The sequence below is a fragment of the Rhineura floridana genome, chromosome 2, assembly GCF_030035675.1.
Source record: "Rhineura floridana isolate rRhiFlo1 chromosome 2, rRhiFlo1.hap2, whole genome shotgun sequence".
Classification (NCBI taxonomy): Eukaryota; Metazoa; Chordata; class Lepidosauria; order Squamata; family Rhineuridae; genus Rhineura; species Rhineura floridana.
Window position 1 is genome coordinate 157,377,117 of NC_084481.1, and position 25,599 is coordinate 157,402,715.

General features: G+C 42.0%; 1 protein-coding gene across 6 annotated transcripts in view; it reads left to right on the forward strand.

The window, feature by feature from the left end:
* Nucleotides 1-25,599, forward strand: part of CSTPP1 (centriolar satellite-associated tubulin polyglutamylase complex regulator 1) — a 175,996-nt gene that overhangs the window by 129,740 nt on the left and 20,657 nt on the right. For all 6 annotated transcript variants that reach the window (XM_061610934.1, XM_061610932.1, XM_061610937.1 and 3 more), the window contains one exon: nt 12,959-13,043. In XM_061610934.1, the coding sequence (XP_061466918.1) occupies nt 12,959-13,043 (85 nt within the window). The remainder of the gene's footprint in view (nt 1-12,958; nt 13,044-25,599) is intronic.

Below are 25,599 nucleotides of genomic sequence, written 5' to 3' on the forward strand. Positions count from 1 at the left end.
AGGATTTAACAAACGTGCCATAAAGGAATTATTTGCTCTCTGCCCTTCACTAAACTTGTAGTATGGGTAAGTTTGTTTTTTAGGTGGAATCTAAAACTGAGATACTTAATGCAGCATCAAAACCAAGCTCAGAAGCTCGCTTTCATTACCAAAGTAGATCAGTTCATGAAGAAACAAAAAACAGGGACTGTAGCTATAGGCAAAGTAAAGCTTTTTATTTATTACTTATTTATTGTAAAATTTATATCCCACCCTTCCTCCCAGTAGGAGCCCAGGACGGGTTTTGAGTGTGGCATTCCTGGGGATCTCTCAAAAAAGGGTGAGACAGTTCAACTGATTAAGAAGATAAGAAGAGCCTGTTGGATCAGCCAGTGGCCCATCTAGCATCCAGCATCCTGTTCTTACAGTAGCCAACCAGACGCCCATGGGAAGCCTGCAAGTAGGACCTGAGTGCAAGATCACTCTCCCCTCCTGCAGCTTCCGGCAACTGGCTGTGGTGGAAGAACACAGCCATCATGGCTGGTGGCCACCGATAGCCTTATCCTCCATGAATATGTCTAATCCTCTTTTAAAGCCATCCAAGCTGCAGCCGCAGCTGTCTGACCAGCCGAAGCTGGTAAAAGGCACTCCTAGCCATGGAGGTCACCTGGGCCTCTAGTGACAAAGATGGATCCAGGAGCACCCCTAGACTACGAACCTGCTCTTTCAGAGGGAGTACAACCCCATCCAAAGGAGGCAACTGACCAATTATCCGAACTCGGGAACCGTCAACCCACAGTGCCTCCATCTTGCTAGGATTCAGACTCAGTTTATTGGCCCTCATCCAGCCCAGCACCGAGTCCAAGCACCGGTCCAGGGCTTGCACGGCCTCTCCTGATTCAGATGTTACAGAGAAATAGAGCTGGGTATTGTCAGTGTACTGCTGAAGGTAGAGTTGCAAATACTGCTAATATACAGATGAATGAAAAAATAAACTTTACATTGCGGGACTTAATGGGAATATATTTTATTATTTTTCTTTATTTCAGTTGATATTTATCCCACTTCTATAGATGAAATGTGTTCCAAGTGGCATATGAAATATTAAAAAGGAACATTAAAAATAATTGTAAAAGTTCAAAAACAAGCAAATGCTAATTAGCACGAAAAGATTCTACAACAATTTTAAAAGCAGAGAAAATTTTAATTTTTATTATTTTATTTTAGTGATTTATATTGCACCCTTAAAAAGAAATTTTACTAGGTGGCTCAGAATGCCTGTCTGAATTTTAAAAAGGTTTTACAGGCTACCTAAAAGGAGGAAGAGAGAGAGACTGTTGGTTCTCCCTATGGATGGAGTTCCATAAAGGTGGCACCACTACTGAGAAGGCTTTGTCCTGGTATTTGCAACCATATTAACAAGAGAGGTGGGCCTGAAAGCACAGTCTGCATGGCCGATCTCAAGGCTTGGGTAAGTATGTATGAGGGAAGGCAGTCCTTTAGGGCTTTAAACAGTAATACAAGCACTTCAAAACTGAGTCCGCAAGTGAATAGACAACCAATGTAGTTGCTGAAAGACTGGCATGACCGTGCTCTGATCACAACCCATCAACCAACATTATGCTGCATTAGGTAGCAGTTATTAGGGATCTATGAGCACACAGCTGCTCTACCTGAAGGAGGTTAAGCCTTTTGGATTGTTTCAGGTGAACGCTTGCAAAGCTTGACATTTTTCATGTGCGTTTGATCTGAATGCCTGCGAAAAGTTCAGAGGGTGCTCACAAAGCACTCTTTGCCATTGCTGCCCACTTTCCTTGGCACAAAGGCCCCCAGAAATTGCCTTAGAGTATGTCAGAGGAAATTGGCAGAGGTAGTAGGTGCTTTCCAGGAATGTTCTTTTCACACTGGGACGACTAGTCCCAGAATCCTTGGTGGGAAACTGATGCTCCATCTGTCATTGTTGCTGGGAAGAAAGCCCTCCAGGGTCCTTGGCGAGCCTTCTCCATGGCAAAAATTATGTGTGGGACATGTTATATACCTTTGTCCAGATTGACAGAGCTCCCAACCAGCAGGATATCTATTTATCTGGATCAAGTTTATGTGTTTATCCCCATCCATGCCAAGACTGACTCCAAACACTGGTTCATAGTTTCCATCACCTCCTTAGCATCAGAAGATGGAAAGGAGAGGTAGAGCTGCATGCTGATGATGCTGATGAAAGCCAAAATTTCCAAATGACCTTTCTCAGTGGTTTCACATACATATTACAAAGCATGTGAGACAACATGGATCCCTGTGGCACCCTGTAGGGCAAAGGCCACAGGGTGAAACAGTAGTCTTCCAGTACCATCTTCTGGGAACAACCCTCCAAGGACTGGAGCCACAGAAGAACTTACTGAATTGATACTTAGTGAAGAAAACTTAGTGAAGAGAACTCCTGCTGGGAGGAAGGATGGGATATAAATCAAATAATAAATAAATAAATAAACTGTTGTGCTTTATGGAAACTGGGCTGCTTTGATGATAGAGTAGGGGATGCAAAGAGACCTTTAAATGTTGTTTCTCCAGCAATTTATAGTACTTTATAGAAATAATACCTGTTATCTAGGGGGTTTTGAGCTACCTCCACTGGTTTATTATTATTATTATTATTATTAGTAGTAGTAGTAGTAGTAGGTTCCTGCCCTTCCTCCCAGTGACAGCTGCTTATGTACTGCAAAAGCACACCCCAGGACATAGATTACCTGAAGCAACAAGGGAGTGATGAGAGAGAGAGTGATGTCATTGGAGTGAGAATTGTAAAAGACTGTATCTGTTTCCTCCAAATGGTCAGAAAAGGGCCCAGTTCAGTAATTCTAGGCAACAGTATACCACCCTTCCAGCTAATTCTACACATCTGTTAATAACCTTCTGAATTAGAGCACAATTGAGATTAGGAGGTGGTTCTTGCTGTATATAGCTTTTTGGAAAAGTTACATTTGTTGTTTTCACATGCAGTATCAGATGTATCACTGTAATTAGCACAAACATCAACTGGGGTGGAAGGATTGCATGAAACCTCTCAGAAGTCCAGAGAGCTCGCTCGCTTGTCATATTGAAGGAAGGGCTGTTCTTGTAGCAGTTTAAAAGGAGAGAATGATCACAGGACTGAAGCCAAAACATTCCCGCATAAAGGAGTTTCTTTGGATCCTTGGGTCCCCCCTTCCCCTTCCAGGGCACACAGTGTATTCATGGTACTGTGCGCTCCAGCTAATTTTGGAGTGTGTAGCCATTTATAATTGTTGCCCTGGTTCATTGATATTGTAATTGGCTTCAAGTATTTTTTGTGGTACTGCTTACATCTTCCCTGATAGATGAGAATAAGTTTCTTCACTTGCCACTTTCCTCTTAGTAGAATCTAATCCGATCCTTTGTAAATAGTGTGGTGATACAGCACATTATACACAAAAAATCATTGGCACAATGAGATGCATGAAAGATTGTGTTATGTTAGCTCTGGTTTCTTTTAATTGAAGTGTATGTGTGTTTCTTTTTCTTCTTTTTTAATGGATGCTGCTGGCTGAAGATTTATCCTTGATGTTATGAAGGGATATCTGGGAGGTTTAATTTCCTTGTCTTTGCAGGATAATATTGTACTGCCTAGTCTCCACTTATAAGACCTCATAATTACATGTTGAGCCAGAGGCACTGTTCCAGACTAGTGGGGTCAAGTCTCAAGGACTGGAAGAAGCCGTATGGTGCAGATATTGTACTGAATTATCCTTAATGATTCTTAAGCTCTTGCCCTGAGCAAGTATTATTATTGAGCAGAAACATTGGCCTTCTTGCCAAAACTTAGTAGTCAGAGGGCTGTTCAGATGTATTGTTTTTCTCCATGGGGATTGCTGCTAAGACTCCCATGAAGGAAATATGTCCTCCTGGAACCAGGCCAGGCACAGTAAATCCCATTTACTAAAAAAATGAAATAACTTACTCTATTAATTACTTGCTATTAATGTTGCAGTGACACAGGGGTCAGAAATTGGTAGTCGATTCACTAAGGAGAGCTGTCTGGTTCCCCCATTTACCAACCTTCCTTCTCCTCCATCTCCAGGATTCTTTAAGCAGGATGAGTGGGAAAGACAGACATAAGATTAAGAAGAGAATTCTCTTCCTTATACACCTTTCTGTTCTTCTATTGTCTTTCTTAGCAGGAAGTGGGATGGAAAGACAAGAAGTGAGGTAGATGGAAGACCAAGAAATAGACTAAGGGGAGAATTTCCTTCTGTGTTGCCCTACCGCCCCTCCCTCTTCAGTTGGGAATGACTTCAAAAGGGAGCAAGAGACTGTATAAAAGGATATGTCTTTCTCTTACTCACTGGCCTACTCCTCTCCCACGTAGCCATTTTTTGTATTGCAGAGGGACAGCAGGGAGGAGAGCAGGAGCTAGACTTGCTGACAGACCACTAAGATGGTGAACCTGGCTCCATGCCCTCCATTCAGACTTAGCACACTAATAAAACTCATTGCCAGCCACATGTTGTGATTCCCAAGCGGTTGATCAAAATTCCACAGTGGTAATCACCTCTCTCAGAGTGACAAATATTTCCTTCCTCAAAGACCTTGCCATAGCCCTAATGGTTGCTGTTCTGTCAAGTGGAGTGGTTTGTACACAATTGGGTACTTTGGATGGCCATGTCAAATCTACAAACAAGGCAAAGGGGTTACTCAGGTTTATATCCAGTGTTAATTCTACTCAGAGCAGTAATGTCCATTAATTTCAGTGGGTCTACACTAAGTAGCACTAACAGTGGATACAACCTTCAGATGCCAGAGGAGTGCCTTGACTCATCCCCCATTTTTTGGCAGGTAAGCAAACTTGTTGGACTTAATGGCTGCCAGCCACAACTGACATTTTAGTACTGGAATAACACTTTCCTCAATATGAGTTATATATATATGACCCTTTAAAAAAAGTTTTTTAAATGTTTTTAACGCTGTTTTGTCTTAATGTATTTTAAGATTTGTTTTTATGATGTTTTAAAGTGTTTTTAGTGCCTTGTTTGCCGCCCTGGGCTCCTGCTGGGAGGAAGGGCGGGATACAAATTAAATAAATAATAATAATAATAATAATGTGAGTTGTTGAAACCAAAACTATTTTGAACAGATGCAGTGCAAAATGTGTCTTTGTTTGCTCTTTTTGTCATCTGTACTGGGAAAGTAGCCAAACTGGTTTGTTTGAAATCAGCTGATTTCTCTGGTTATCTAGATATCAGTTGCAAAGTTGGCTAGTATGTGTCTTCTATGGAACATTGTCTATATTATTTCTCTGAAAGTTTGACCCTGTTTAACCTTCAATCTAGGTAGTGGAATAATTAAGACAACTGCTGTTTCTGTTTTTGTGTGTTTGGAAGATGAGGAATTAGTTCTTACAAATAACACAAATGTACTATCTGCCCCTGTTTTTTATTTATTTTAGAACTGGCCTTGACATTAAAAAAGCAAATTAGTCTAGCCCATATATTATATTCTGATCTTTCATTTCAACAAAATCCCATCCCACAGAAAGAGATCTATCTGCCAATATCTCATAAAATCACTCAACAACGAAGTGTATCAATAAAATAAATCTAATCGCCAACAGTGGGTTTAAATTAAAATAATTCTCCACTCTGCTTTTACTTCATTGTACTAGTTTGATTTCTATTTTTGTTTTTACTTTACAGCTCAGTTCAGATGTCACAATCAAATCATGGTTTGGCCATCAGATATCCTCCATGCTGTTTGTCTCCCTTTCCCCACCTCTTGCATGATTCAATTCCTCCCAGTACTTTCCGCTTCATGGTAACCATCATTTAACGTAATGTCTGGATTAATCAACCTATGACTACTGTTAACTATAGTTTGCTTCCAACCACAGTTGGGAACCAATACTGAACTGTGGCTTCCAGTTCTGGTTTGGAGGCAAACTATGGTTAGCAGATACTATAGTTCGTCAATTTGGATTTATGGCAAAATATTGTTACTATTAATCAGGAAGTGCAGGAAGGAGTCAAAGTGTGTGAATGGAAGGGGGAGAGAGGGAGGGAGTATACACTGAGACCATATCTGGTATGCTGTGTACAGTTCTGGTCACCTCACCTCAAAAATGATATTGTAGAGTTGGAGAAGGTTCAGCAAAGAGCAACCCAAATGATCAGGGGGTTGAAGCAACCTCCCTATGAGGAAAGGTTACATTTGATGCTTTTTAGTTTTGAAAAAGGGTGAGTAAGGAGGGACACAGAGGTGTTTAAGATAATGTGTGGTATGGAGACAGTGGTCTAGGGCAGCCTTTCCCAACCAGTGTGCCTCCAGATGTTGTTGGACCACAATTCCCATCTTTTCTGACCATTGGCAATGCTAGCTGAGGCTGATGGGAGTTGTGGTCCAACAACATCTGGAGGCACACTGGTTGGGAAAGGCTGGTCTAGGGTAATACTAGAATGGGGGCCATCAAATGTGAATGTTGGAAGATTCAGGACAGACAAAAGGGGGCACTTCTTCACACAATGCACAGTGAATGGAATTTGCCCCCACAGAATGTAGTGATGGCCACCAACTTGGATGGCTGTAAATGAGGATTAGACAAATTCATGGAGGCTAATAATGGCTACTAGCCATGATGGCTATGTTCTGTTCCCAGCTGCTACGAATTGCAGCTGGGGAGAGTGCTGTTTCTCTCAAGTTCTCCTTGCTGGCTTCGCATGAACATCTTGCTGGCCACTATGAGAACAGGATGCTGGACTAGGTGAGCCTTTGGCTTGATCCAGCAGGGTTCTTCTTTTGTTTAAGAGCTGGAGAGCCATTGTGGTATAGTGGTTATAGTATTGAACTAGGATCTCGGAGACCAGGGTTCAAATCCCCACTCAGTCCAGCAGTGAAGCTCACTGAGTCTCAGCCTAACCTACCTCACAGGGTTCTTGTGTGGATTAAATGAGGAGGGGGAGAACCAGGTACACCACCGTGAGCTCTTTCGAGAAAAGGTTGGATATACATGCAATAAATAAATAAATGCTCTTATGTACAGAGTGCATTTCTGACCATGGATTGGTCATGATATTTGAATGAGCTTTAAAGTAATATAAATCAGCTGTGCCGTTAGACTTCACACTTTTATTATGCAAGGATAGTACAAGGTCTCAACAGGCTCTGTTCTGCTCTTTGAGGCAGAAATTTGCAACACATGCTGAGATCTGCAGCTTCTTTGAGTTTAAGAACATAGGAAGAGCTCTCCTGGATCAGACTAAGAGTTCATCTAATCTAATATCCTGTTTCCAACAGTGGCGAATTAACTACAAAAAGGGATCCAATAACAACAGTGAAAGAATATGAAAAGTATGTGTGTTATATTTCTAAGCCAAAGGATAGCAGTAATCACATCATTGATAATGAAGTCCAAAAGCAATGCAGACAATGCAAAAAAAAAGTTGAATGATAAGATACAAACATTTGCCATGACCAAGGAGCTGAGATCCCATCAGGCAGGTAAATCAGTCTCCTGTAGCAGATTAATCAGTTTCATAAATTAGTATTAGCCAACTGAATATTTAAATAAACTTAATGTTATAACAAACACACAGGCTTCCTGGGTCAAGGGTTCAAGTCACCCCTGAGGGAGCAATAACCACCTGGGGAGAAAGATCTTTTTGCCTGACAGGGGAAGGGAGAAACCAGGACAGACAACAAAGCCACAACTACATTCACACAGGAGCAAACACCATTAGTTGGCTAGCCAGAGCAATGGAATAGGAAACAGGCAATGAAGATTCAAATCCTGCTAGGACAAATGGTAGAATTCAAGCCAAACACATTTTTGCATGTTTGTAAGAAGCAAAAGATGGGCAGGCAGAGGGAGGGGGCAACTCTAGAACTCAGATGTCTCACAGTAGTTCTCTAATTAGTCAATCACAGCAGGAGAATAACGCATCATGGGGCATTTGTCATCCACCAGCCCACAGATCAACCATATGCACCACAACCAAGTGAGTTGAATAAGGAGCCCTAAACAACTGAAACAGCACATGTTCACCTGGAGGAGGTCTCAAGTTCAAGCTCTGCATGTGATCTGTCATTGGAGAAGGATAGAAGGAGTTCCCATTCATAAGCACACCAGAGATTGGGGATAATTTGTGCAGGCAGGTTATAAATCTTTATAATAAACCACTGCCATATAGGATTGTGCTCTAAGTTACTTTCTATGTATGCCCTCGCAAACCCACTTCTTTGTTGTAGTTGTGTGCGCTTTTAAAAAAAAATGTCACTCTTTAAAAAAACATTTTTGGGTGCTTTGAAATCCAATGAAATAAACAATGAAATAAAAATAAAACCCAGATAAAACCAGCCTAAAATAGAGCAGGTAAAATGGAAAGTTAGAGGGCATAGGAACATTAAAATGTCTTCACCTGACACCAGAAGACATCACTGTGTAGACACCAACTAACCCTTGTTGGGAAGATCATTCCATAAGTGGGGGCCCATCACTGAGACAGCCCTTTCACCTGTCACCACCTGCCCTGCTTTAGATGGTGAAGATACCTTAAGGAGAACTCTGAAGATTATCTCTATGTACAGGCAGGCTTATGTTGGAGAAGGCAGTCCTTTAGGTATCCTGACCCATTGCCATTTAGGGCTTTAAGGGAAAGCACCAGCACTTTCAGTTGTTCCTGGAAATAGACTGGGCACAAGTGCTGTTCTTTAAGCACTGGTGAAATATGTTCCCATCATATGGTCCTAGTAAGCAACTCAGCAGCTCTGTCTTGAACTAACTGCAGCTTTTGACCAGTCTTTAAAGACAACCCTATGTATAACATGTTACAACAGTCTAATTAACAGGCTACCAGGCTCTCTCTTGCAGATGGTTCATTAACATCTGCTGGTAAAAGACACACATGCCATAGAGGACACTTGGGCCTCCAGTAACAAAGCTGAATCTAGGAGAACCCCAAAACTGCAAGTCTTTTTCAGAGAGTGCAGCCCCATTCAGAACAGGCTGAACATCCTCTCCCTTCCTTGACAAATCATCCATTGACAGTACCTTTATCTTATATAGATTGAGTTTCAGTTATTTAGCTGACATATATTCCATTACTGATCCCAGACACTGATTTCACACTTTGCTGCCTCACCTGTTTCAGATCCCAAAGAGAAATAGATCTGAATGTTATCAGCATAATGATGACACCTCACTTCAGATCCCCTGATGACCTCACTCAGTGGCTTCATATAGATGTTGAAAGCATGGGAAACAATATGATCCGACACCAGCTCTCAAGGTAAACATAGAACCACTGTAATATGGTGCCCCTAGTCCTATCCAGGAAAACATCATGCCTAATGGTACTGAAGGCCACCAAGAGATGCAGGAGAATTGCACTTCCTGTCTCTCTCCCAGCATTGGTTATCTTTAAGGGTGACCAAGGGTAGTTTCTGTGCAAAACCAGGCCTGAAGCAACATTGAAATGGATCTACATAATTTGGAATCCAGTGGCTGAAAAAGTGATGATGAGGCAGTTGGGGAAAGGGCTAAACACCCCAACCCTGCTGCTTTCCCATTCAAAATTTCCTCTTATTTTTCTTAAACAAACAAAAAACATTGTGGTTTTGTTACATGGATTTGTGTGAAAGATGTAGTTACTCTCAAGGAATAAGTATGCATCTCATAGACACTGAAATTGTGGCAGATAATCAGAAGTTCAACTGCCATTGTGAGTAAATAAGTGTAATCTAAAGCATCATGCACATGCATGTAAATTAGGCATGCTAGGTTTCCAGTGGCCTCTCATAGTTCTGTGCCTAATTAGGATAATCTGTGCTTCATGACAGGAAGATGAGATACTGGTTTTAAAGCACTGTAGATCAATCTCTGCATAATAGAATGATGAAGAATCGTGTTTTGCTCTAAAGGAACCTAGATAGCACTCAGACTTCAGTATCTCGGGTTCCCATGCCTTGTGGAGTTCATGGGTGGTATAATCAGAGGCTTGGGGGACAGAGTGGAATGCGTTATGTTTTGACTTGCCTATTGTATGGATCACAAGTGTGTGTTTTTGAGTAAACATTTAAAATGGTAATTTGTGGCAGCCAGTATCATGATTCATCCTGCCATCTCTTTCCTTGTAGAACAGCAATGAGCACTGTTGACTTGACTGTGGCCTGGACTGTGGCCTGAGTGCCCTAGAGACAGGAAGGAGCAGTGTGGTCATGATGTACCCAAGCCGCCTTTGTTTATTCTGAGCAGGTCTTGGCAGACTGGATAGGTCAATGGGCAACTGCCATTTTCCCACATAGCCCTTAGTGACTTCATCATAGTTAATTGGAAAGCATTAATCACAGCAAATAGTAAGCATCTCCAAAGGCCACTGCTGATCCTTTCTTGTGCAATGAGTCATTAGTACAGAAAATGATATTACTTAGTGGTAAGCTCTATCCCATGGTCTGAGTACGGCAGGGGTCTTATGGGGCTGGGGAGAACCCTGCTGAGTCAGTGGTGAGGACATGAGACAAAGGAAGAACTCAGTGGCTTAAGGGCTGGGATCTTCAGCCATCAGCACATCAGGACATTCCATGATACATCAACAAAATGTTGGGCATGTAAACGGATTGAGGCCAATAGAGGTTTAAATGAAGGGCAGGAGGGAGAAGAAAAAGCAAATGCTTGGCCGAGGACAATTGCAGCTAACCTCCTTGGAGCAGGATGCCAGCTTGCCCAGACTATATGAAGTGGACAAGAATGCAAATAAATGTAATCTTATGCCCTTGAAGTTAATGCCAGTGGGGATATAGCTCTCCCTCTGAGTGATAGGATGTATCCCCTGTCCCCCCACTGAAAAGCTGCTATTAGATGTCTGGGGGTCCTCTGGAGCATCATTAGATCAGGCACCAGGTACTGCAGACAGAAGGGGAAACGGGATGCCTCCATGCACTTGCATGTAAATGTTTTGTGCACAGGCCTTTTTCAATCCCAATCACATTAATGAAACATTGATGTAAGAAAATGGATGAGCAATAGAGGACTAACAACTAACTCAGTGAAGGAGTTCCAGCCATATCCCCCTGTTGAGTTTGGACTCCCTGCCTGTCTGCTTCCCTTCTGGCTCTAGTTCTACTGCTGGCTTTTCTTTCATACTTTACATTCTTCTGTGTATAGAAATATAGCAAAATTACTGCTGTTCCGCCAGTCTTCTTAACATCAGTCCACAGGCTTTTGGACAGAAAACATGCAATCATGAACAGCTTTTTGACATCAATATGTTTCCATTCTCTTTAGATCCCATAAACCTCCCTGAGCTTTACCTCTTTAGTCCTTCCCCCCCCTTCTAAGCCACAGAGGCAGTTCTTTGCCAGTCTCTCACAAAACAGCTCTCTGAAAGATGAATCATTTGGTTCGCTGTCTTGTGTATTTTGGATCTTGTGTCCCTGCCTTCCTTTAATATAGTGACCAGATTGGCACACACAATTCCAAAAGAGGCCATCCAGCTGCCTCACTGGATGCCAGAGTAGTAATGCCTGTGGGTTTATGCTCCATACTTCTTCATACATGCCCCTAGATCTTGTTTGCCTTTCCTAAAGCTGCCAGATGTTGCTTGGTTGGGTTTCCAAGCATGTGGTAGTGAATGTCATCGTGCCAGTGATTTTTAACAAATTTAAGCAACTTTGATTCAATGGATTCTTACACACAGATTCATGTAATGTTGCCATGCTGGCCCTTTTTAAATAGGAAAAGCTGTTTCAAGAGTGCACAGTCAGGATTGGAGAAGAGTGTGTGTGCACACATTCAGACATGCAATGTCTGTCAACCCTATCCTTGGCCACCATTTTCCAACTCCAAGTAGCCCACCATGAGCAGATTTTCTCCCTCAAAGATGTCTTTGTCTTTGCAAATGCATTTGGAGCTCATAAGCATTTGGGGCTCAAAGTTGAAGTAGGGAAATAGCTGGTGGGGAAAGGGCTTAGGCATCCTCTCTTCTTCCTTTCCTCATCTCCAATCCAGATTGCCTCTCCATACATTTCTTTTCCTGTTTAAATGGGCCATTGGTGCAGTGTTACAGACATCTGTGTGAAACATCTAATTTGACCCTCAGTTTCCTAGGAACATAGGAAGCTGTCTTATATTAAGTCAGACCATTAGTCCATTGATCTCAGTATTATCTTCGCTGATTGGCAGAAGCTCTCTAGATTTTCAGGTAGAGTCTCTCCCAGCTCTATCTGGACAGCTTGAGGACCTTTAGCATGCAAAGCAGGTGCTCTACCACTCAGCTACGGCCTTTCCCTTTCTTCTGTTACGGCTGTTCTGTTAGACTGCTCACCTATACCAGATGTTCATTTTACTCCACAATGTTTCTTCAGGCGTTAAGCCCCATTGTGTTCAATGGAGTTTACTCCCAGAAAAATCTGCATGGTCTTGCCACACCAGTCACTCTCCATGTCGAAGACTAGTGAATTCTGTAATAAGAAAGCTAACACATTGTTCAAAATAAACCAAGGCAAGCAATGCAGCATATGCTTACTTAATGTATTGCATATATGTATTTTTGCAAAATTTGAGTTTTTCTTCTTGGCTGAGTGCAGTGTGGTGGCAGGAGGAGAGGTGTCAGTAAGTAAGGAGCATTTGGAGCATATGGATAAGAGAACAAGAAAACAGACTGTGAAGGAAGCAGTCATTCCACTCCCCAAATGCTGGGACTTTTTGCAAACTCTAAACGTGATCCTAAGCCCTGTGTATGCAGGGGCTTCCAAAACACTGTATATACTCACTGGGACTATGTTGGTGGTCAAGTCCCTCTTGGGGATGGTAGAGGGATTTGTTTGACCATCTTCTTGTCTGTCTTCTATTGCTTTTCAACATTGTACTCTGTATTGGATTTTTAATTTTTGTAAGTCGCTTTGAGATTGTTGTGGGAAGTGATTCATAAATTAAATAATTAATCACAGTAATATTAATATCCTTCTCTTTCTTTTGCAGATCTCCTGACAGCCAAGGAATATCACTGCCTCCTGCAGCTACTTTGCCCCGACTTTCCCATGGACCTTACACAGAAAGCAGCCAGGTGAACCTTTTGTGCGCTCCCTCAGCAATTAGCAATTACATCTGTGGTTATATTTTGCCACATGCTTTTATATCTGGGTGGGAAAAGTACCTGTACTGAAATGGCACTGGCATTGCCAGTTGTGCATGATGCATATGCAAATTGAATGGCATAGAAAAATGAATACTGAGCTGTCTTTAGAGATGCAGTGTATGTGATAAGTGATATGTTTACCTCAGGAATTTGTACTACATGTTTAAATTTGATGTAAACAGATCTGTTTCAGAGCTGAACCTCATGTTCTGTACAAACTCTGCAAAACTTCATGACCACTTACTAATCCAAAGTATTAAATTCTGGGAGGCTGAAGGAAGGAGGTAATATTCATAATCCATTTTCAGGCCAAAATCTTTCAAGGGACAACTGCTCCAGTCTTAGTCCTAAACCCATACAGAATCCAGATTGATATGTGACATTCCCCAAGCAATCTGTTGACATCCAATGACAAAATAATCCAAGCAATTTTGACACTTAGATACTACACTTGGGGCAGAGTCTACACTGAACTGAATATGGGCAACTTTATCTGTAGAGTCTCTTGCAAGTGAGTCACAGTTGGCTCGTTGGTAGCATGACCACTTAGAGTTCTTCTATTGAGTAAGCAGTATATAAATGTTGTTAAATAAAATAACAATGGCATAGAAATAGGCACCTGGTTTGCCACTGTGAGAACAGGATGCTGGACTAGATGGGCCACTGGCCTGATCCAGCAGGCTCTTCTTATGTTCTTATGTTCTTTAATAAGATATTGAAAATATGCAAACATAGTGTGAGGGGGCGATGGTTCTAGGTCAGTGGTTTTTAGTTGTTTTTCCTTCAGGGAATTGTTTCCGCGTTGACTTGCCTGCTGAGGAACTCCAAGATGTTTGCCAGGGAGGCCCTGTGCATTGCACTGTAGCAGATGGGGCATATTTTAGGGCACCAGTCAGGCCTGTGGGCCATCATCATCTCCTTATGTCAGCTAACATTGCCCAGTGCTCTTCTGCAGGTACACAATGCAGGGGAAGGTTGTGTATGGTGGACATGCTACCGTTCAGGGAGGCTTCTTGGCCATTACTAATCTTCTCATTAAGAGCCCACCAATTAGGCTCCAAGGATCATAAGGGTCTTCCCAGTTTTAAATCCACTGTTCCAGATTCCAGTAGACATAAGAATATGCCACCAGAGAAAGGATCTACTTTTTGGTACTCAGCAGAATTAGGTGGGGTCTTAAAGAAACTGACAAGACAGTGAATAAGATGCTTGCCTGCTGCAGCAGGCTGTATGAATGGTGAGATGCTTTCTGCAATAATCTAGTATATTATTCAAGATGGACAAGAAAAAATTGCACATGCTACCTTTAATACCATGGCAGGTTTAAACAAGAGCCAATGAGTATTAGACTTGGCCCGGGAAACCTGGATTCAAATGTGATGAACTCACAGGCTAACGTTACCCAAGTAAGTGAGACCGTTGTGTTTCAAATCAGTTCTGCAAATTGAGATTAATAGTGACCTGCCCCAAAAGCTGATTGCAAGGACAAATTAGAAATTTTGTCATTAACAACGTTTTTGATCCACAGTCTCCACAACCCAGGCTATAAGTCTAAATACATTCATTTGAGACGTGGCGTGATGCTGATGATTGTGTCAAGGAATTTAATCTGCAAAGCCATTGTAAATCTGAGGCCCTGTTGAGGGAGCAGCCTTTGTACAACTCTTCTGTTGTGTGCATGTACTTTGGAGACAGACAAGCTGGGGGCTTTGGGACAGCAGGTGTGAGAGAAAAATGAGATCTGTGTCTGAGACACCCGGGCTCAGGTGGAGATGATCTCATTGCCTTACTCTTTCTAGGTTGAGAGCTTCCTTGTGTTAACATTTTGTTCTCACCTACTAAGCTAGTCAAGGGAAATTACTTGACATACTGTCTTAAATCTGAATCTGTTTTCGTCTTTCCTTCCTCATCTACACTTCTGATACCCTTATCTGTATTTTTCTCATCTTCTGCTATTCACACGTCTCTGCTTTTCTGTCTGAAGACACATTTTGTTCCATCTCATGATGGACCATTAGTTTCATCAGCTGGGCAGATCGCTTTCCCATGCAATTGCCTCCTTATGTGCAGTTCCCCCAAGCAGACTTCTTGTCGCATACCCTTCCAACCAGGATTTTCTGATAACTGCGTCGTTGCTTTCTAGTGGGTTATATCTTATGGTTACCACCAGTCCACTCTTTGGGAGCACCTATCGATAAGCCTTGGGGGCTATGATTTCATAGGCAGGCATCATTCATAAGCCACCAGGCCTTATGGAATGCTTGCAGTTGCAAGGCTGAGATGATTTCAGAGCTCAGCTAGTTCTTTCAGGGCCTGTTGCTTTGTGCTGATAATAAACAGTATGAAGGAAAGAGATCACATATGACATTAGGGCAGAGAGGAGAGGCAACAGCAGTGCTAAAGCAGTGCAAAAGGGAATGATGCATGATGGCAGCAACCCTGTATCTTTAAGCACAGGTTTGCCTCGTTCATGTGCAAAGCAGCAATGGGGTGTGATTTAAAAGGCCAAAGGGGTATGTGGGTGGTGGGTTCTGAACCTTCTGCCCTTGCTCCTATCCTCAGAGTCCCTCCCTCCGGACACTTTTCTTCCAGTCATTGTCTGATATAGAGAGTAAGCTTGGCTGGTGAAAGAGCTGTGGGGGGGGGGCGGGGAGAGAGAAAAAGTGTAAATGGCAAATGGGGGAGCTTCAACAATCTTCTCCCATGTTCCCTTGTAAATTGCATCCCATCCCACGTTACTGATGAATGGGGCAGACCCATCTTTAAAGACAGGCCTGCTGCTATTGCATGTAGTTTGGGCCTCTATCCCTTACAAAAAAAACAGAGAGAACTGGGCTAGTTTCCACAAGTGAGTTCTCTGAAAGGCATTGGCCACAGGCAGTTTGGAGGCTTTCATCATTGGCAGTGATACGTGACTTCTATCTGCTTTGATTTGTGGGGAGAGAAAAAGAAGGATTTTTCTGGCTAGAAGCAAACTATTAGGACTTGCATTTGAATTGCAAACACACCACATATTGTGTCTATTTTTTTAAGCAAATGTTTGTGACTGCTTGTTAATGTTAAGGCTTTGTTCATATTAAGTGATCTGTGCAGGGCTTTACTTGGACTCCCAGCCCTACAACATAGGTGATTAGGAAGAATAGGAAGTATAGGACAGTTATGACATAACCCCAGATGGTGGAGCCTGGGCTGAAGGGAATCGGGCATTCTGGCTCCAGCACCATGAAAGATATTCACCATGCATCAGCCCCTTTAGACTACCAAGTCAGCCCTTCCAAAGGAGAGTGGTGGCAGTGAGAGGGAGGTTCACTTAGTACCAGGAATTTTCCTCAATTCTGATGTCAGATGGGAACCTTATCAATACCTGTGGGACCCCTCCCCTTCACCTGTTGGAAGAAATGATCAGATTTTAACTGTTTCAACTACGGATGTGCTAGAATTCCACCCAATTTGGATTTGATACCAAATTTTCCATTAATTATCTTATTCTGTGGCAATTTTTGAAAATGGACTTTTAAAAAAAAAAATCCACCTCTAAAATACTGATTGTTAAAATTATAATTTATTGATATTTCCTTTAAAATATTGATATTTCTTTTAAAAATATCAATATTAATATCGATTTTTCAAACCGGGGAAAAAATAGATCAGCAAAAGTGGATAAAGAACAAAGTCTAATTGATGCCAGCCTGTTAGGTTGATTGAATGCTTTCGAACTGGCACCGGCCAATAGATCCCACTCCTAATTTCAACAATGGCTATGACATTCTGTTGATTAGCAAATGTCCCCCACCCCAAAACGCACTTTTGACTGTTTCAGCTTTTTGCTGCTGAAAAGTAGCTTGCTGGGGAAGAATTGAGTCATGGCCATTTCTGTCTTTGACACCCTTGAATGACTGAGTTAAGGCCAAGCTAGAAGTTTGGGGTAATATGTAGCTTACAGCATGGATCTTGTTTTTCCAAAATGAATTACAGGAGTGTGTGCGCGCTTGTCTGTGATTCTTCCTGGGAAGAATTTCTTCACTCTTCCTCCACGATTGGAACAGAGATTCCATTGCCCCTCCCCTCCTCCCCCTGCCCTGCACCTTTAGGAGAAAAAGTCCCCGTTGGTCAGTTGAAGGCAGGACGGGAATTGATAGAAGAGTAGAAAAAGGGATTAACATATAGAAGAGCAGGGTCAAATCGCCACATTTGATCTACAAAATGACTCATTTTTACCCTGTAGCACTTCTATCATTCTTTTCTGATTGTGTTTCCCTAGTTTTTATCATGAATTGCAGGTACTAAATGTGTGCCCCAGAATATGCTGAGCATTGTGCTGATGAGTAAACACGGGTCTGTAGCCTTGCACTTGGAGTGCAACATGAAAAATAGAAAGGAAAAGATGAGTGATTCCTCCTCCTCCTGTCCTCAGACATATGAAGCATTCATGCCTATCCATTTCTAACTACAGGACATGGCCCTAAATCTGGACTGTGTCCCTTGGTTCCCCTGGCTCAGATTCTCCTCCCATTCAGCACTTTAGGAAAGGCATAAACATATCACTGACAAAACGTTCTAGGCTCTAGGTTGCCCCAGCTGTTAGTAGGTCACTTGGGGAAATAGCCCTACGTCTCTCAGCCTCGCCTTAAGCAACTGGACTGGTTTTACCAACTTCTTGGCTTCTCTGGAGCACAGTTGCTTGGGCCAGCTGGAGTCAGTAAGCCAGCACCAGACTGCACCTGCTTCCAGCTAGGTACTTCCTCAAGACTGAAGAGTCTGCTTGCATAGCTTTGTTGTCTTCATTTCATTTAGCATTTAAAAATACCTTGGTGGAGCATCAAACTACTATCACTCCCTTTTTTTTTTTTTTCAATAATTTTTATTCAGATTTTCATAAAACATACAAGACAAAATCATAAAACATTCAAAGACAAAAAACAAAATCAAAAATAGTTAAACAAAAAGAAAAAAAAGAAAAGAAGAAAAAAAATAAAAATAAAAATAAAAAATAAAGAGTAAAATATTGACTTCCCATTTGTCAAAGATCAAATCAGTTATAAGTCTATAATATATAGCAATCCTGTCTCTTAAGTCATATTATAAAATCACTTTCCTCCAGTAGTTATCTTACTTAATCATCAAATCTCATAAACATTACTTTATTCTTTCCACAAAAAGTCAAAGAGAGGTTTCAATTCTTTAAGAAATATATCTATCAATTTTTTTTTCCAGATAAGCATATCGATTAATCCATCTCATTACTAATTATGATAATCTTATTGTCATAACCATAGTCAAAATAAACATTTCAATTAATCCATCACATCAGAATCTGTTAGGTTCAGTAATTTCAGTAGCCATTGTTCTATTATCTCTATTAGTTCCATTTTCCATCTTCCATCTTCAGTAGTCTTGTTAAGTCCAGTAATTTCAATATCCAATCTTCCATTATCAGTATTCCATAATAATCTTGCTGTCAAAGCCATAGTCATATAATAAGAGTCTGATGGGAATTACCTCTATCCCAAATATTTTCTTGCCATCCATTCTGAATAAGTTGCTGAAATACTGCTGTAAAATCATATCTCTGTTCTTTTTTTCAAAATACACTGGGTCATCTCTTAAAAGTTTTTCCATTGTCACATGGCTGCAGTTAATTCCATAGATTTTCTCTATATTGGGCTCCATCACATCATTCCAGTCCAGAAGATAATCCATGCCATTGATAACTTTATCTCTAGAATCTTCATTAATTTCTTCAGAGATAACATTGAGTTCCAAACAATAGATTTTATTTCTAAAGTCCATAGACTCCAAATCTTGTTCCTGTTCCACGTTTGTTCCAATCTCCGGGATCTCCTCTCTCACAGGGACCCCTATTCCAGTCTCCAGGGTCTCCTCTCTCACAGGGACCCCTATTCCAATCTCCGGGGTCTCCTCTCTCACAGGGACCCCTTCCAGGGTCACCTCTCTCACAGGGACCCTTATATCTTTAATCTCCTGCTTCATTTTACTCAATTCAATTTTCGTTATCTCAATCTCATTCATTATTCTCTGAAACATAGTTATTTCCAGATTCTCAGCCACTTTCTTAATTGCCATTTTAAAAGAAAAATATAGGAAAACCACTTCTTATTTCAGCAACAATTGGGTTAATACTCCAAACTTGGTGACATCACAGTATAAACAGAGCAGACAGCCTTATCTCTCCAATAGTTAAGTAAACAAAATGCAGTTCCCAGGATCGAAGCAATTAATGGCAATCGTCAAGAAACAGATTCGTCAAAATAAAATAGACCAAAAAGAGAGTAGTCTCAAAACAGTATAATATTTTTCAAAATAAAAATCTGGAATAGAAATCCCTCTTCTGTGTGTATCTTTAGAATGCAAATCCAGGACAGCTTTTTGCAACAAAAACAGAGATAAGCTATTAATTAGTGCGTAGCAGAGAGAAGTTACGGCTCCCCAGTGAGATGTCAAAAACCGATCAATCTGGCAAATCTCTTTTAAACAGCAACAATTTAAGTCAAGTAAAAGAAAAATATAGAAAGAAGGGTGCTTGCCTGTTAGTGCGTTCTCTCTTAGAAGATAAGATGAACGTTCGCTTTAACAGATAGAGCTTGCTGTTGAAAATCCGTCCCACCTTCGTCGGCTGGACCTCGTCCCATAAATTAATGAGATCTGGTCGTCCCAACAAAAATAGGCTTTGAGGTTAATCTCTTCGTTTCTCCCTACCCGGGAGAAGTTTAATCAGTCAAAAAAAAAAGAAAAAACTGACTGATATATCTGAATAAGCTTCTTTTGAGGCAGGAGCCCGTCTCAAAAGCAGGCACAGGCTAAGTCACCCTTCCCGGAAGTCCCTACTATCACTCCCTTTGAGGTCTTCTAGAATTGGGGGAGGGGGCAGGGGAAAAAAATAAGCGTGTACTCCATTACAGGCTGGATCTTTGTAATTCACAGTTGAAGCCCAGGATGACTTCAGTGCACCCAGCTTCTTGTTCTTCCTCCTCCTCCTCCTGGGAGCAGAAATGGCCTAACTACAGCTTTTTTGCCTTTCCTTTGACACCTCCTGCCTTAGTGGGGGCTGCCTGAGGGGCAGAGAGAGGGACAAAATTTTCAGTAACTGATGTGTCCGTGTAGTTTTTCCAGGGCTTGATGAGAGGTTTCAGATGCCAGTGGCTGTGTTGCATTGCCTGGGAGATGGAAGATGCTCTGCCTGCCAGCTTCAAAGCCATCTCCTTGATGTGGTCACTGACAATCTCCGTAATATGCTTGTAAGTGGGAATTAAGAACTGGAGCTGCTGCTGCTCTGGACAGGAGAAGGAGGAGGTGGTGGTTGTTTCTGGGACAATAAATAAAACAGAAGCACTTTGACATGTTCAAAGGGTTTTGTTTTAAATAGTGGCTTTTCTCCTGGGGACCCTCTTAGCCTTAGCCTTTCTTCTTTGCAATAATTAATTCAAGCTGCTCTGTGTGTTTGAATTTGCCTCGCTGAACTGAGCTGGTCAAGTGGCAGGGAGGGAGAGCTTCTCCTGCAGATGTGCCCTGTAGGTCTTCTGTCTCTTCCTCTTTCTGCACAGCTCGAGCCTCTTCTATCAGTTGTAGTGACCCAGGACTGATGAATGCCCTCTGGAGTATAAGGAGGATCCTAGGTCCAAACCACCCCCAGTAAAGGCAGGTCCTGCTTTGAAGGTTTTATTTATTATTTATTTATTAAATGTATATCTTCCCTTCCTTCCAGAAGGAGCCCAGGGTGGCAAACACTAAAAGCACTTTAAAACATCTTAAAAGCAAAAGACTTTAAACATATTAAAACAAAACATCTTTTAAAAACAACATTAAAAACATCTTAAAAAGAAATTCCAGCACAAATGCCTCTAATTAAAAGGCTTGTTGAAAGAGGAAGGTCTATAGGAGCTGAAAAAATAACAGATGGTGCCTGTCTAATATTTTAGGGGAGGGAATTCCAAAGGGTAGGTGCCACAGTACTAAAGGTCCACTTCTGATGTTGTGCAGAGCAGACCTCCTGATAAAATGATATCTGCAGGAGGCCCTCACCTGCAGAGCATAGTGATCGACTGGGTATATAAAGGGTTAGGCAATTTTTCTGATATCCTGGTCCCAAGCTGTGTAGTGCTTTGTACGCCAAAACTGGAATCTTGAACTTGGCCCAGAAGCTAATGGGCAACCAGTGCAATTCTTTCAGCAGCGGGGTAACATGTTGGTGATACCCTGGCCCAGTGAGCAGTCACGCTGCTGCATTTTGCACCAGCTGCAGCTTCCGGACCAACTTCAAGATCAGCCCCACATAGAGCACATTAGAGAGTAATCCAGCCTGGATGTTGCCAGTGCATGGACAACAGTGGTCAGGTTAACCCGGTCCAGAAACAGCCACAGCTGTTTTACCAGCCAAAGCGGGTAAAAGGCATTCCTAGGCAACGAGAAAACATTATGTCCTCTGGTTCTTTTTCTGAACAACTGGTAGGCTGGTGGAGATTTATAGATGATTTTTTTTATTTGGAGGGGTTCAGTTGAAGATCTAAATAAATTCTTTGAATGGGTTAATAACAGGAGTGCCAATATCCAATCTGATTTCCACCACAGTTTGGGGGAGGTCAATTTTTTGGATTTATTAATTAAAAAAGAAAGAAAACAGCTGTGCACTACAATATATAGGAAGCCCACTGATAGGAACACCTACTTAAGATTTGACAGCTCCCACCCCAAGCCTTTAAGGCAGAATTTACCATATGGGCAATTCCTGAGGATTAAACAGAACTGCTCTTCCGAAAAAGATTTTGTGCAACAATCTCATATTTTGAAGGAACAACTAATTAAGAGGGGTTATCCACACAATATTATTGAGAACAGCTTTAACAAAGTTTCCCAAAAAAAGCACACTTTTGCAGCAAACGGCACAGAAAGCCTCTAATCGTTTGAACTGCAATTTGACTTTTGACCACGTCACCAACATATTGCAAAAAAGCATAAAAAACCACTGGCACATTATACATCATATTCCTGGTTGTCATGAACAACCCTTTATCTCTTTCAAGAGAACCAGGAATTTAAGAGACATCCTGATTAAAAGTGAATTTAGGGATAACATTCATCCCATCACAAATATCCTGACAGGCACTAGTGCACCTAGGGGCCATCACCCCTGTGGACACTGTGCCTATTGCAAGTTTACATGTAAAATCACGGAGTTTGTTAACCCTATTAATAAAAAAAAGTACACCTTGACCCATTTTTCAACATGCAATACTGCCAGAGTTATTTATGTTATTCAGTGTGGTTGTTTGAAACTATATATTGGACAGACCTCCAGAATTGTTAAAAAACGCATAGGGGAACACCTGAGTAATATTAGGAACAAGAGGTCTGGAGCCCCCTTAGTGGAGCATTTCAATAACTGCCAACACTCTATTGCGAAGCTAAAATTTTGGGTCTTAGAAAAAATATGTGGAGGGAACAATGACATTTTACTGAGGAGAGAGATATCATGGATATTGAATTTGAAGACCATGACCCCTAATGGTCTAAATGAGGACCTTGAATTTCTTCCTCTACTATGAAATACAGAAAATATCCATGGTCCCTTACTTGTTTTCCACCCCCAGGTGGTTGTCGTTCAGCAAAAAGGAATATACTTAAGTGATTTCACCGGTATCCTATTTCTGGTTGCTTGTATATATACTCACACCTAATGTTCTGCTTTTTGAGGCATTTATACTGTTGTAAGTGATCTGCTCATTCAAACTTCTTGTTAGCCTGCATTGTAAGTCATATACTGATTTATAGATTTTATATGTTTATGTGAGTAAATTTATCCTTGTTGTTTTATTTATAGCCCCTGATGAAGGCCTGAAAATTAACAGGCTGAAATGCTTTGGGCTTACAATGCAAATAAATTTCTATTTTTCCAGCATCTTGGCTTTGGCCACTCCTTCTTTTTTTAAAAAAGCATTCCTAGCCACTGATGTCACCTGGGCTTCTAGTGACAAAGATGGATCTAGGAGCACCCCCAGACTACAGCCTCCTCTTTCAGAGGGAGTATGATCCCATCCAAAGCAGGCAACTGACCAATTATCCAAACTCAGGAACCGCCAACCCACAGTGCCTCTGTCTTGCTAGTATTCAGACTCAGTTTATTGGTCCTCATCCAGCCCATCGCCGAGTCTAGGCACTGGTCCAGGGCTTGCACAGCCTCTCTCAGTTCAGATGTTACAGAGAAGTAGAGCTGGGTATCATCAGCGTACTGGTGACACCTCACCCCAGATCTCCTGATGACCACTCCCAAGGGCTTCATATAGATGTTAAACAGCATCAGGGACAAGATAGTACTCTGCAACACCCCACAGCACAACTGCCAAGGGGCTGAAAGACAATCACCCAATGCTGCTCTCTGAAAACGACCCTGGAGATAGGATTGGAACCATTGTAAAACAGTGCCACTGATACCCATCTCACCAAGTTGGCTCAGAAGGATACTATGGTCATTGATATCAAAAGCCGCCAAGAGATCAAGTAAGAATAACAGGGTCACACTACCCTTACCTTCTCCTGATAAAGGTCATCCATCAGGGCAACCAAGGCCGATTCTGTCCCATAACCAGGCCTGAACCCAGATTGGAATGGGTTAAGATAATCTGTTTCATCCAAGAGTACTTGCAGTTGCCGCACCACAACCTTCTAAAAGGGAGTATTTGTGACCAGGCGGTAGTTGTCACAAACCATTGGGTCCTGGGAGGGCTTTTTCAGGAGTGGATGGAGCACCGCCCCTTTCAGGGCGGTTGGAACCACTCTCTGGATCCACTGGTCATACCTCCTCTAAAAGCTTTTAATAAGCCAAGAAGGGCAAGGGTCAAGAGGACACATTTCTGCCTGCAACCTTGCAAGCACTTTGTCCACGTCATCAGGCCGTATCAACTGAAACCGATCCCAAGAAGTTGCGGCAGACATTACACTGGACACTTCACTGGGGACTACCGTAGGTGTAGATGGGGCACCAAGGTTGCTACAGAGGCGAGCAAACAATTCACAATGGGCTTCCAAAAGGTCTAAAACTCCATTTCCTGGAGTTGATGTTAACAGACCCCTGACAATATGAAAAAGCTCCACTGGAAGGCTACTTGAGGATGCGATGGAGGCAGAGAAGTGGGCCTTCTTCGCCGCCCTCACTGCCACACAGTAGTTGCGGTTATGATGTTTTACTTGTGCCCGATCAGTCTCACAGCACGTCTTTCGCCACTTGCGCTCTAGCTATCATCCAGCCTGTTTCATTGCCCTTAGTTCACTGGTGTACCAAGGTCAAACCGGGCTCCACAGTGCCAGAGAGGGCACTTGGAGCAACTGTGTTAACAGTCTGATGCGTTTTGTTGTTCCACAGTGTAACAAGGTCTTCAACAGGGTCACCTGCTCTATCTACAGTGGATTCCATTAGTCTCCGGGGAGGACCATCTTACAGCTCATTCTGTGTTACAACTGTGTGCACAGAGAAATACTGAACACATTTGCCATAACAAGGATGACGTTTGCTGCTTATGTAGGCAAAATAAGTTTTTACCTATTATGTCTCTATGTGTGTTTATGAAGGATGACTTGTACATATTTATGTTGGCAGGCTGTGATGAAGCCCCAGCTGCCCCAACAGATTCTCTGTCTATCCATACTCAAGTTCAGCCCTTGCGCGTGTATTTGTGTGTAAGGACTATATGTGGACAAAAAGAAGCAATCGGCAAACAGGTTGCAAAATGAAGATGCCCAAGCTATTATTTGAAATCACGTAGTAAGCATAAAACATGACTGTTAGCTCCAACTAACTGAAGTGGAAGCAGGGGAAAGAGAATCAGGAAGTCCATCAAAACTTATCTTTGACAAGCCTCAGCACTTTGTTGTTGTTGACGCTTCTAAACCACCTTTCATCTCGTTGGATCACAGGGGAGTGTACAAATAAAACACAATTCACAACGTAACAGTAAAGCCAAGGTGTTTCCATTTGGCAGTTTATTGTGGAATTGGTGCTGCTCATGCACACAAGTTTTTTGCAGTGTCCACCACATGTCATCATCAAAAAGCCAGCCCATGGCTATGTTTCTTACATTTAATCCAGATTTCCCGCTTACCATGGAAAATCTGATAAGTAAAAATAACCCATTATACTTCCACAGTTACAGCTGGTGTGGAAGCTTATTAGTGCAGGGTTTTTTGGTGGGTGATTTGTCTCCTGTGTGGTGATGTTTCAGTGGGTGGCCTCTAATGCTACACCCCTGCTTCGGTTTGCTCCTGACCTGAGTACAACCGAGCCATTTTGTTTCCAGTGGCCCCCAAAATATGAGTTGCCTCTTTCCACCAATTACGGCTTGCTGATGGTGGTTTCAGATTTCAGCAACCCAGACAGGAAGAGCTGTTCTACTAAGATCTCCGTACAGTACATGAGGGGATTACTTTGGAATCTGTAACTGAAGTTAATACGTTGGGCTTTTAAAATTATTATAAT